At 34.7% G+C, this 14,839-nt stretch overlaps 1 protein-coding gene across 1 annotated transcript; it reads right to left on the reverse strand.

Moving 5' to 3' along the window:
• Positions 1-12,537: 12,537 nt before the first annotated feature.
• Positions 12,538-13,860, reverse strand: LOC130215982 (D-galactoside-specific lectin-like). Its single transcript, XM_056447856.1, has 6 exons — positions 13,823-13,860; positions 13,569-13,658; positions 13,388-13,435; positions 13,156-13,291; positions 12,854-12,957; positions 12,538-12,776 (listed from the first exon to the last, which is right to left on the reverse strand). Exons 1-6 carry the CDS (start codon positions 13,848-13,850, stop codon positions 12,763-12,765), a joined length of 420 nt encoding a protein of 139 aa, XP_056303831.1. The 5' UTR covers positions 13,851-13,860; the 3' UTR covers positions 12,538-12,762.
• Between the last annotated feature and the right edge of the window lie 979 nt (positions 13,861-14,839).

Genomic DNA, 14,839 nt, shown 5'->3' on the forward strand with positions numbered 1-14,839 from the left:
ACACCTGCAGTGCAAGTATCTAAAGTTATTTATATTTACATTAGTGCAGAGCAATTGTTCACTCAAATTGTTCTGTAATATATGTTTACATGATTATGTTGAAAATTAATGTTTATTATATTGACAACTTTATATTCCTGCAGTGCAGGCAACAACATATAAATTATGTACAGTGTGTGTACTCTTTAATTTTTACTAATGGGCAGAAGGCAAGCCTTTGTATAAATCTGGTTGGTGCTCGCTGTAATAGAAAGAGATGATGACTGTTCATCCTGTGTTGCTTCATGCTGCGGATGAGATGCTCAGTGTGGACCCTCAGCCATGCCATGGACGGTGTCTCCCTCACAGTTGCCCTTACTCTGGATGTAGGATGCAAGTTGTGAACCTAAATCAGATTTAATGCAAGTAGATGTATAAAACAGAAAGAAATATATAGGTTTCGCCTATAAACACTTGTGCTTAAAACATTTGTTTCAGTTTATTTTTTCACTATTACATGACACTATAATATTTAGTCTCTGTGTGTGTGTATATATATATATATATATATATATATATATATATATATATATATATATATATATATATATATATATATATATTTTTTTTTTTTTTTTTTTTTTTTTTTTTTAACTATACTGCAATTTATTGAAGTTCATGATAGTTAATACTACAGTATGTTGCTGCAATTATTACAGAAAGTAGTAGATACTACAATATTCATTAGTTTTCTTTTAAGCTTAGTCCTTTTAAGTACTACAATATATACAGTATAGTACAATTTACTATATTCTGGTTAAAAACGTAATATTTAATATAACATACAATTACAACTTGTTACTTCTTTCATCTGGGTTAAATTCTAGTACATCATTTTTAATCGTACCTTTAGAGCCGTATAACACCAAAAGCAGCATCAAAGCAGTCTCCTTTCAGTCACTCCACCTCCTCATGGAGACTGTCAGCCTGATCCGGTGCATTAATCATCTGCCCTGAATTGTGGAACTGAACAAAAATGATGTTCCAGATGCTGGGCATCCACTGGCATGGGACCCTCATCAATTTAAGTGTAAATCTCCCTCCTTTGAATGCGTTTAGGTTTCGCCGCTATAAGATTTCAGCGTAGAACGCGCTGTGGCGGAAGCAGAGCCACTGACTTAAATTCTACCGGAAACACGTCAGCAGAGTTCGTGCATAGAGTCAATTAGATAATTACAGAGGCATTATAAATAATCAGAATTTTTTCACAGTTATCTTCATCTTGAAGCTTCCCCCCTTCCACCCCTACTTCCCACCCTATAGGGCGACACGGTGGCTAAGTGGCTAGCACTGTTGCCTTACAGCAAGAATGCTGCTAGTCGGGCCGTTGGCATTTCTGTGTGGAGTTTGCATGCTCTCCCTGTGTTCGCGTGGGTTTCCTCTGGGTTCCCCGGTTTTCTCCCACCGTCCAAGAACATACACCATAGCCAATCGACTAAACCAAATTATCACCTAAGACAACCTTAGTTTACAATTCTCACACGGCGACAAGCAGGGGAGTTCTCAAGACCTCCTGAGCTCGAACTCTCCTCTCGCCGTTCTAACGGTAGGGAGCCCTGGGCTCGAGGATATTACGAGCTCAGGGCTCTCTCCCGGGACAGCATGCCAATTACGTTTTATTGATTATCAGCTAAGTGTGAACTCTTGAATGTTGGTTATGATACTGGATGCCATGGTATATATGGTATACACCCTCAGCACTGATCAAAATTCATCCAAGTTTTTACAATTAAACTCCTTTAAGTTTCCGTACTGGAAACCACTGGAGACACATGGGCTGTTTTGAGAGTGTTGTTGGTTCCTTTCTGGTCATTGAGTGTCTTGCTGCTATGGGGGGTCAGAGAGCTCTCACGTTTCATCTACAATATCTTCATTGTTTTGAGAGGGCAACTGAGAAGGCAAATGCATTTGAAGCATTGTCATGCCAACTTGCCACACAGAAGCTCACAATGCTTGCATCGCCTCCGAGTTCTTCCGATTGGTCCACTGCATTATAACTGACAGTAATGAGCACTGCTGCATGAAAAAGTTGAAACTGTTTTATCTTCACACGCAATCTTAAAATCACAGTGATCATGTGTGACGAGCTGCCGAAGCCGCGAGTGTATAAAGTCCCTCATCCCTCATCTCCCTCATTTCGGGCTCACGTGAGTTCTTTCTCTACACACACACACACACCCACACACACACACTCATGACTGTTTTCAATACTTTTGATCTGACTCAGCATGTTCAAGGACCCACACACAATCGTGGACACACTCTTGATCTACTTATAACTAAGGGTTTACACATTTCATCGACTGTTGTTAAGGATGTTGCACTATCTGATCATTTCTGTATTTTCTTTGAGACATTGATCTCTCCAGCTATTAAAGACAGATCTGTCTCTGTCAGAAAGAGATGCATAAATGAGAACACTAGTGAGCAGTTTATGAAGGCCATATCGCTAGCACCAAGTATATCTGCAGACTCTGTTGATTCTCTCCTTGATTTGTTTAACTCTAAAATTAAGAATGTCATAGATGACATTGCTCCTGTTAAAGCCAAGAAGATGACTAGCAGGCAAAAGGGATCTTGGACAAGGTCACCAAGAATACAAATGAGGAAAATATGTCCCAGCAAGCATTTTTTGGTCTAATAGACGTCTAAACATAGCCTAGACGTCTAGGCTAAATCACGGCTAAATTTGGGCTGTCAGTGAAAATCTAATAGACGTCTAAGCATAGCCCAAATTTAGACGGCTACATATATACGTCTATTAGACGGTGAAATTTGGTCTAGGCTAAATCACGGCTAAATTTGGGCTGTCAGTGAAAATCTAATAAACGTCTAACCATAGCCCAAGTTTAGACGGCTCCATATATACATCTGTTAGACGGTGAAATTTGGTCTAGGCTAAATCACGGCTAAATTTGGGCTGTCAGTGAAAATCTAATAGACGTCTAACCATAGCCCAAGATTAGACTAGACGAGATTTAGACGCCTTTTCAACGGCTACATATATACATCTAAAAACCGGTGAATTTTGGTCTAGGCTAAATAATGGTTAAATTTGGGCTGTCAGTGAAAATCTAATAGACGTCTAAGTACAGCCCAAGCATAAACAAGTCATCAAAATTTCAGCTAATGAATGATTATGTTTATACATTTAATAAACAACACAAATACACATATACATAAACATTTTTGATCAACAGGTTCTCAAAAATGCAATCCATTCAAACTAATTAAGCAAAGCTTTTATTAATGAAAGCAACATTAACAATATGAAAAACATTAAACAATACAAAATAAATATATATATATAAAATGTCAAAGTTATGACAAAACAAATTAGATAAAAACTATTTTTTTTTCCTGTTGAAAACAGAAGATATTTTAAAGAAAGCTGAAAACCTGTAACAAACATACCATAGAAGTACAGGTTATATACCAATGGTTACAGGTATTCAGCTTTCTTCAAAATATCTTGTTCAACAGAATAAAGAAACTCAAAGGCTGTTATTTTTGCTTTATATGCACTCAAAATTATTCTTGTAGCTTAAAATATTCTGATTAAACAACTGAAAGCATGTAGTCTGTTTTGAGGATGTTTTAGGTTTTTATCTGGACTTTAAACAAGTTGGGACCATTGCTGTCTATAGAGAATGAGGGCTCTCAGATTTTACCTGAAGTATCTTCATTTGTACTTCGAAGACAAATCAATGTTTGGTACGACACGGATAATTAAACATTTTCATTTCTGGTTAAAAAAAACCCTTTAAGTGTACATGAGCCCAAAAAGTCCATCCAATCTATATGTGACACTCAGCAGGTTCTGCAAAACTTCTACACCAACATCTATAGGCCTGTCCCCAGGACCAGCATCCTCAGCCCAAACGATAAAGATCTCTACTGTTGTGTGTGCATTGAGGTTCAGCCACTGCACTTTCAGTCCTGCAGAAAAAGGAGAGAAAATACTGAGATGTGTTCTAAACTCAGTCCTGTGAGATTTACAAATACATTTATGAAAGGAAGATGGGTTGACACACTCACCACATATTCCTTTAAGTCTTCATTGAGGTAGATGCACAGACTCTTCAAATGAGGTAGGTCTTCAGGACACAATCACGTTTGATGGTTACGCGTTAAAACATCTATTAACATAAAAAAATAATTATCCACAGGTTTACAGCTTAAAGCTGATTACTTATTTACACATTCAAATTCAGTTATTTATTCACTTATTGTAAGTATTTTAGTATCAATGTGTTATATTCAATGTTTCTTTATGTCAACAGCAGTTATATGGATAATGCATAAATATTGTTTAATATTCATTCTGTGTCTTTGATGTGACTCGAAAGCTTCATCCAGCTTGTGAATGCACATGGGCAATCTGCATATGGACAGGGAAACCAGCAAATGTGGTCAGTGTAAATGTTTTAGTCTAAAGTGTTTAAGCAACTCATACCTGCTAGACTGCTCATTTTACACAGCCACACTCAAATATCTGTGGAGGAAAAACAAATATTAAAGCATAATAATAATAACAACTTCATAGTAATCAGCTTACTTTATACTAGATTTTACTGTGACAAGTCAAAATAGTTACTCATATTACTAAAAAATGACATTTTCCATAACATAGTAAAGTTTATTTATAAAATATAAATCAATAAAAAATCTGAAATTAACTTAAATAGATTTTCTAAAAACAGAATTAACTTGGTGTTTAAAAGTCTCTTGGTATGAAATCAAAAGCAAACATGATTTAAAAGCCAGAACTGCAGAAGTTTCATCTCATGACTGACTTTTTTATTTGACTTCATGAGCCAATTTAATTAAGACGACTCGAAATGTACAAAATAAATGCTCTTAATCACCGAACTTTGCTTAATAAGTGTTTAATTTTGCGTGTTTAAAATGTTGTAACACTCCCTCACACCGTTTTTGTTTGTCTAAGATTTTTGGAATAAATGGTGCCTGTGCATTGATATTAGCGTAATACTATATTAAAACTCGCACATATAATAAAAAACATTGCCAAACAACATGATATTAAAGCAGATTACACTTAGCTTGCAGGCCACTCGCGCTCGCAATCCAACGCGCTACAATTTTCAAACCACAACAGCTTCCTCTTGATTTGTTGGTCCATTTCAGCCGAGCCGACTCGACATATGTGCAATACCGCCATCTATCGTGTGGAGTACAGAACTGCATTGATTTTTCTTAACTGATTAGATCTGGCTTGTTTTACCGTAAGATATATGTAATATATTATAAATAAGATATATTATGCCATATTCGTTTTTAATTATAAATAAAAAGGCAGTAAGTCTGCAATTAATTTTTATGTCAATTTTGCGAGGTGGGTAAAGCCCATCTAATTTAAATCTAAATTATGGCTACAAATAGAACATGTCACGAAATTACACCTTAACACTTACTGATAATGCGTGCGTGATGCACGCGCTGCACGGCCAAATACTACAGTGAATCAGTTTAGGCTATCAGTGGGCTATAAATAGCCGGCAGAATGACGAGCTAATTCAAGGCTGCGCTCAGACTATGAAAATAGCATATATTTTAAAAAGCCCAAACACCCTATATGCGATTGACTTTCCTTACTTGAAGGAATATCATACATATCACAAGGTATTTTGCCAAAAAGACAGGTAATCAAATTTAAGTTTTTTTGGGCTAGAGATGGGTTACACATAGCCGGACTAGATTGGGTCTATACTTCACCGAGAAACTGAAACTACGTCTATTACTTGCAGAAACCTCATAAACGTTATCGACTTTTCTTACATGATGGAGTATCATACATATATAAGCTTTATTTAGCAAAAAAACAACATGCAACCAAATTTAAGGTTATTCGGGCTAAAATTGGGTTACACGTAGCCGGGCTAGATCTGGTCTATACTTCACCTAGCCGGTGAAATGACGGCTATTGCTTGCTGGGGTAGACCAGATCTAGCCCGTCTACGTGTAACCCAATTTTAGCCCGAATAACCTTAAATTTGGTTGCACGTTGTTTTTCTGCTAAATAAAGCTTGAAATACATATGATACTTCGTCATGCAAGAAAGGTCAATAACAATTATGAGGTTCCTGCAAGTAATAGACGTAGTTTCAGTTTCTCGGTGAAGTATAGACCCAATCTAGTCCGGCTATGTGTAACCCATCTCTAGCCCAAAAAACCTTAGATTTGCTTACCTGTCTTTTTTTGGCAAAATACCTTGTGATATGTATGATATTCCTTCAAGTAAGGAAAGTCAATCGCATATAAGGTGTTTGGGCTTTTAAAAATATATTTTCATAGTCTGAGCGTAGCCTTGAATTAGCTCGTCATCCGGCCGGCTATTTATAGCCCACTGATAGCCTAAACTGATTCACTGTATTCGGCCGTGCAGCGCGTGCATTACGCACGCATTATCAGTAAGTGTTAAGGTGTAATTTCGTGACATGTTCTATTTGTAGCCATAATTTAGCTTTGGATTACCCACCTCGCAAAATTGACATAAAAAATTAATTGCAGACTTTCTGCCTTTTTATTTTTAATTAAAAGTGAATATGGTATAATATATCTTATTTATAATATATTACATATATCTTACGGTAAAACAAGCCGATCTAATCAGTTAAGAAAAATCAATGCAGTTCCGTACTCCACACGATAGATGGCGGTATTGCACGTTTGTCGAGTCGGCTCGGCTGAAATGGACCAACAAATCAAGAAGAAGCTGTTGTGGTTTGAAATTTGTAGCGCTAAGGATTGCGAGCGCGAGTGGCCTGCAAGGTAAGTGTAATCTGCTTTAATATCATGTTGTTTGGCAATGTTTTTTATTTTATGTGTGAGTTTTAATATAGTATTACGCTAATATCAATGGACAGGCACTCTTTATTCCAAAAATCTTAGACAAACATAAAAACGGTGTGAGGGAGTGTTACAACATTTTAAACACGCAAAATTAAACACTTATTAATCAAAGTTCGGTGATTAAGAGCATTTATTTCGTACATTGCGAGTCGTCTTAATTACATTTCCTAATGAAGTCAATGGAAAAAGTCAGTCATGAGATGAAACTTCTGCAGTTCTGACTTTTAAATCATGTTTGCTTGTGATTTCATAACAAGAGAGTTAATTTCTGATTTTTTTATTGATTTATATTTTATAAATAAACTATATATAATACTATGTTATGGAAAATGTATTTTTTAGTAATATGAGTAACTGTATTTTGACTTGTCACAGTAAAATCTAGTATAAAGTAAGCTGATTACTATGAAGTTATTATTATTGTTATTATTATAATGCTTCTCTAATATTTGTAATTATTCGTTTTTATCCACAGATATTTGAGTGTGTCCATGTAAAATGAGCAGTCTAGCAGGTATGAGTTGCTTAAACACTTTAGACTAAAACATTTACACTGACCACATTTGCTGGTTTCCCTGTCCATATGCAGATTGCCCATGTGCGTTCACAAGCTGGATGAAGCTTTCGAGTCACATCAAACACACAGAATGAATATTAAACAATAATCATGCATTATCTTCATAACTGCTGTTGACATAAAGAAACATTGAATATAACACATTGATACTAAAATAGTTAAAGTGAATAAATAATTGAATTTAAATGTGTAAATAAGTAAAAAGCTTTAAGCTGTAAACCTGTGGATAATTATTTTTTTTATGTTAATAGGTGTTTTTTTTCTTCTAGTTATAATGCGTAACCATCAAGCGTGATTGTGTCCTGAAGACCTACCTCATTTGAAGAGTCTGTGCATTTACCTCAATGAAGACTTTTAAAGGAATATGTGGTAAGTGTGTCAGCCCACCCTCCTTTCATAAATGTATTTGTAAAACTCACAGTCACAGGACTGAGTTTGCAACACATCTCAGTATTTTCTCTCCTTTTTCTGCAGGACTGAAAGTGGCTGAATCTCAAAATGCACCCACAACAGTGGAGATCTTTATCGTTTGGGCTGAGGATGCTGGTCCTGGGGACAGACCTACAGATGTGGGTGTAGAAGTTTTGAACCTGCTGAGTGTCACGTATAGATTGGATGGACCTTTGGGTTCATGTAAACTTAAAGGGTTTTTTTAACCAGAAATGAAAACGTTTAATTATTGATGTTGTATTAAACATTGATTTGTCTTCGAAGTACAAATTAAGATACTTCAGGTGAAATCTGAGAGCTCTCATTATCTATGGACAGCAATGGTCCCAACTTGTTTAAAGTCCAAATAAATACCTAAATTAATAATTTAATAATAATTTTGAGTGCATATAAAGCAAAAATAACAGCCTTTGAGTTTCTTTATTCTGTTGAACAAGATATTTTGAAGAAAGCTGAATCCCTGTAACCATTGGCATATAAAACCTGTACTTCCATGGTATGTTTTTTACAGGTTTTCAGCTTTTTTTAAAATATCTTCTGTGTTTAACAGGGAAAAAAAATTAGTTTTTATCTTATTTGTTTTGTCATAACTTTGACATTTTTATATATATTATTTTGTATTGTTTAATGTTTTTAATATTGTTAATGTTGCTTTTATTAATAAAAGCTTTGTTTAATTAGTTTGAATGGATTGCATTTTTGAGAACCTGTTGATCAAAAATGTTGATATGTATATGTGTATTTTTGTTTTTTATTAAATGTACAAACATAATCATTCATTAGCTGAAATTTTGATGACTTGTTTATGCTTGGGCTGTACTTAGACGTCTATTAGATTTTCACTGACAGCCCAACTTTAACCATTATTTAGCCTAGACCAAAGTTCACCGGCTTTTAGACGTATATATGTAGCCGTTGAAAAGGCGTCTAAACCACGTCTAGTCTAATCTTGGGCTATGGTTAGACGTCTATTAGATTTTCACTGACAGCCCAAATTTAGCCTTGATTTAGCCTAGACCAAATTTCACCGTCTAATTGACGTATATATGTAGCCATCTAAACTTGGGCTATGCTTAGACGTCTATTAGATTTTCACTGACAGCCCAAATTTAGCCTTGATTTAGCCTAGACCAAATTTCACCGTCTAATAGACGTATATATGCAGCCGTCTAAACTTGGGCTATGCTTAGACGTCTATTAGATTTTCACTGACAGCCCAAATTTAGCCGTGATTTAGCCTAGACGTCTAGGCTATGTTTAGACGTCTTTTAGACCAAAAAATGCTTGCTGGGAACCGTTTTCTATCAGGCATCATAGATGATCAGTCATTATCTGACAGAGTCAACATAGCAGATACTCGTTTGTTGGCCTTGCTGAATGATTTAAATTGCACAGGTTTCATTAATATAATGGATTAATTTATCACGAAGCAAATAATAGCAAATTAAAATAGGCAATATTACATCTGTAATAAAAATCTTTTTAAATGTAATAAATGAATAACACTATATTAATATTTTACTCAACCGATTTAATAGTATTTATTTGTTTAATGACTTCTTTATCAATGATTTCCCATATTAAATACTACAGAAATTTATAGTAAGCAAAATATTGTTTTTAAACCATAAAGTACTGGTAATTTGTTGTAATTATTGTTGCAACAAATTTAGCATTACAAACAAATTAACTGTTTATAATTAATTAAATAATAATAAAAATTATATATATATATATATATATATATATATATATATATATATATATATATATATATATATATATATATTACAGTTTAGTAAAAGATAGTTTATAATCAGATAATCAGTTAAGATAAAAAATATATATTATATATTGTTTAAATAATTAACTATAGTAAGTCATTTTAATGTGACACATTATTGTTTGCTATTTATATTTTACAACAAAGTGATTTTAACCAAGTATGATAATATTAAGATCCTGAATTAGTTTCTTACACTTTATCCTACTATTAGATGGTCTATTATGTTTTCTTTGTGTATGTGGACACGTAAATAAAGTCATAAGTGTTTTAACTTATTTTTTTATTTAGATAATTTGAGTTCAGAAACTTGCAGAGATGATAAAATGATCGTTACGATACAAAAATACTATAATGACTGAAATGGGAAACCATATTTGTGAAATTCAATAGGTGGCGATAATGCTCCTAAGGAGTTAGTTACCATATATGGTTTGCCTAGATTGTGTGTGGTAGATTGTTAATGCGCGCGCACGGCGCATACCTGAAGGCATTTTCAGTAGATCGCCGAATTCACGAGTCACCATAGAAAGTCACGGTGAGAAAAAAGGGCAGCGCACTTTACAGAGGCGGAGCTGGAGGTTTTAATGACAGATTACACATCTGCATCAATGAAAGAAAGAAATATAAGATAAATAGATAAGAAAAGAAAAAATAAATAATATGAAAATTTGTTAGTTCATTAAATTGCACATGCCACCCTCCCTTTTATTGTAATGAAAAATTTAACTTCTCTTTAACATCCTTCTTGAGTATGTTATGTAACCATTCATACATTTAATTTTCTTGCCATTAGTTTCTTAAGGCCACAATACAAATGTGTATTGGCTCGTATATAAGGCTTATAGAAATTGTAATCCTTCTGGAGCTAGAATAACTCTGTCCAAAGTCATAATTAATCAGACACATTCTCTGAAAACGTAATATTTGATTACTGGAGCCATGTATTAAACACTTTAGAATATTCTTTCTGTCATGTAGCTAATAGAAAGGAGGCAGAGGCCTGTCTAACTGCTGTGGCCCACCAGTTAGAGGAGCTGCTCTGTCCTTTAATAAAGGCTCATCAGTGGTTGAGTTATTTGACTTAAACCACACAATCTGTCACTGATGTAGATGAATGCAGATGAAGTTCCTTCTGCCTCAACTAACAAGCAGTGCAAGAATTTGTCTGCACTTTTACATATTTAAATTTCACTATCGTATCACAAAACAATCTTTTATTTATTTATTTTAATTCTAAAGTAGCTGTATAAGGTCCATCTTCAAAGACAAATAAAGTCACACGAGCATCATCTTAAGGAAAGAAATGTGAAGGAAAAAATATGTTACATGTTGAAAGGTGTGTGTGTGTGAGTATAAAGCAATGTAAAAATCAAATCATTCATTTTATTTCAGGAAATAAAGAAATGAACAGTGCTTCAGTCCAAACTGTTTAATTAAACATTTTTTTGACAAATTATATTTCTTAGCGCACTTCCATCTCTTTGGTCTGCCTAGGTCTCTGCGGTTTCCTCTGGGTCAGGCTGCAGGTAGGGTGTCATCTTGTAAGACAGAAAAGGGTATCATTTATCCTCCAGCAAGTAACAATATAGTGCCCAGTACTGATTCAAGTGTACAATACAAATATAGTGAAATGAAACATTGTTTAATTCAACATGCTTTACACAATGTTTTTTTGTTTACTATATTTGTATTATACAATTGAATCTTTGCTCCCTGAAAATCAGCCATTTAGCCTCAACATAGTGATGAGGTGGGGTCATCATCACTTATGAGCTAGTACGTGGAAGCAGTAATGAGTTTAATAGTTGAAACACCAAAAGATTAAGAACAGAAAATTAAGTTATACCTGCACATTTATACCATTGACAGATTTCATATTATCAGTGTCATTTAGTGACTGATGGAGCTTTAAAATAGGCTGTAATTAATGCTCACAATAGCATTTGTAAACCCTGAAAAAATATATTTAAAAAATGTATAAAGTGTGTGTGTGTGCGCATGTGAATAGATGTTTACATATGAACGACGTCCTACATCTTAAAATATGGATATATTTTCCGACAAAAGACAAAGCTGTACTTATATAAGTTACAGAAAAATGTGAGGGGTGCAGAATGAGAAAAAATAAATAAATAAAAAAAAAAAAACGAGAGCTCTATGTGAGATTCGAAATAGAGTCCCCACACACCATAAAGGAATGTGTTTGCAGGGTCCCCAAAAATCATAAACTAATGCGTGTTTGTATTAGCCATATGAGGTTCTTGTAAGTGATTTCCATTCAGTTTTTTAGAAATACCATGAACAATGTTTGAACCATTACTTCTTAAATTCAGGTATAAATACTAATTTTCATCAGACCTCTGACACCTTTAGAAAGGGTGGTCCCCACAGGTGATGGGTTTAAAGTCTGTCCCCCAAAAAGTGTGTGTGTGTTTGTGTGAACACTAGCTTTTGCCTAAAGATTTAATGATCTTAGCAACCTAGCAACACATCCATCATTCTATGGTTCATATTTGGTTAACTCATGGAAAAATTCACTTCAGTTGATTAACAAACAGAACTGGCACCAATGAGTTTAATTTGCAGCAGTTCATCTTTCAGTTTTTGAAAAGGTTTGTCAGGATTGAAGTAACTTTTGCCAGCTTCAACAAGTCTGGCCATATTGTAACCAAAGTCTTAATGCATCTTATTTATACAAACAGGTTTCTAAAGACCCTTAATAATAAAACTTAATCTTTTAACTAGAATAAAACAGGAGATCAAGAGAACCAACATTTTATTTCAAAATGAATTTATTTAGTGTAATCAGCACAGAAGGATAATATTGTTGTGAACCATACGCAAAAGGGAAAGTTCATGTATTTGTGGAACAAATCAGATTTTGGTTAACCATTTAGCACATTTAAATGCTACAGTTACACTACAGCACATCCATAGCCATCATGGTTTAACCACAGTTAGTGATAAGGTTAATCTTCATGAGGGAAGGCTTCAGAAACTCCTCCCCCCCCCTCCTCTTTGTGTCAAATCCACAAGATCAGCCCCTACGACCTGCAAAAATAAAACTGTGGCTTAATGAGAGTTTTAACTCATCTCGAATAACTTTGCTGCTCGGCACAATAACTTACGCTTGCAGCAGTATTTGACTCTCAGAAACTTGTATGTGCCGACACATGGATCAGAGAATACACTGTTGGTGGCTGATATGGTGCAGCTCCGATGTCCATCACAGCTACACAGACAATTCATGAAACTCATTTGATTAAACTGGACATGCCGGTTTGTTCTAGTTGTGTATAATGCTTATAAAACACCATAAGGGAGACTATACAAAAAGTTTATGCCCATCACATGCCCCCATCTATCGATAAATCAAAACTGTTAAATTCTTAGAGGAAAAAAAAAAATAAATAAAAAAAAAACCTTATACCTTCTGGACACAATGTACAGAGAGTTGCGTGAAATGCAGTTGGTTTTTCGGATTTGACCCCATGGACGATGGTCAGCGCAGGTTCTTCTATCTGTACGTCCATAGTTTGCAGCAAGTATGTGGATCTTACTAAATCCTACAAAGAAAAAAAAAAAAAAAAAAAAAAAACCACATCAAAACCACAATATTTAACCCACATGCATAAATATATTGGGACACTTTAACAGCTTACTAGGACAAGACAGCACCAGATTAAGTCCTTCACACTCAGTTGCGGTTCCTGTAAATAGGACAGTTCAACTTCAGTAACAAATTTCATCTACTTAAAGAAAATCTGTAATTGTGTTAAGCATCACTACATCAGAGCAGTTGTTGGGGGGGGGGGGGGGGGGGGTTTGGGACATAACACTTACTAGAAGACCTCCTACAGTAATCATCATCATCATCATCATGACCATGGCCACCATTTGCTGATATCAGCAGGCTGGAGTTCAGAAGAATTACTGAAATAAACAAGACAGAACTGATTAAGACACTTGTGCATTTCTATTCACATTATTAGTAGCACAAAACCTGATACAAAGAAAAAAAAAATTCACATAAAAACAATATATCTAAAATACAATTTCACCACACATCTGCTTTCTCAATTCAGTAAGAAACTCACAGGTGAGACATAAACTGAGAGAAAACATGATTCTGCTGTCGTCCTCAACATCCCATGCAGCCTTTACTGATTCAAATTTATAGGCCGCTGGTGTGAGTGGTAATGAGCGACACCTGTGTGCCACACCAATCTGCAGTCCCACAAAGGACAACACTAGGATGAGTGACCAGCGCATACGCGTATTTGTTAACAGTTCTGAAGGAAAGTTAATCAATAATAATATAATAAAAATGATTATAATAATATTGACTTTATAAAAGCAAATGCAGAAAAGAGGAAGTGCTAATGACTAGACTAAGATTAGGACATAGTAGTTTAAATTTCACTCCTGCTTTAATGGGAAAAAGTTTATCAGATAAATGTGACGAGTGTAATATAACAGAAAATGTAGAGCATGTCCTTATGAAATGTAATAAATACAAGACAGAAAGGAAAATCTTGAAGGAAATAATGTATAAATTAGAACAAGAATGGAGCTTGAAAGGATTATTGGGGCAGTTGGGAAAAATATGGAAAATTAGCAAGGCTATTTTAAACTTCCTTAGAGATACGGGACTGGAGCATAAGATATAGATTATTATTATTATTCTTTTTTTTTTATTATTTAATCCTTAAAGTTACACGTCCCGGTTCAGTAGGTTGCAATCCGCCATTAAATCAAGAAAGAACGAATGTTATTGAACATTAAATTGTTAGAGGCTTTTGCTTGAGCAATCTAGAGCGTGCAAATTCAGGCAACTTGTGAGAGAAAGAGAGAGAGAGCGTGTGTGTGTGTGTGTGTGTGTGTGTGTGTGTGTTCAATTCAATTCACCTTTATTTGTATAGCGCTTATACAATGTAGATTGTGTCAAAGCAGCTTTACATAAAAGGTCATAGTAAATGGTAAATAGAACAGTATAGTTCAGTTTTTAGTGTTTAAATTCAGTTCAGTTTAGCTCAGTTCAGTGTGGTTCAAAAATCACTACTGAGAGTCCAAACACTGAAGAGCAAATCCAACGATGCGCAGCTCTACAGATC

This window comes from Danio aesculapii, chromosome 22, assembly GCF_903798145.1.
Source record: "Danio aesculapii chromosome 22, fDanAes4.1, whole genome shotgun sequence".
In the NCBI taxonomy this organism is placed as follows: Eukaryota; Metazoa; Chordata; class Actinopteri; order Cypriniformes; family Danionidae; genus Danio; species Danio aesculapii.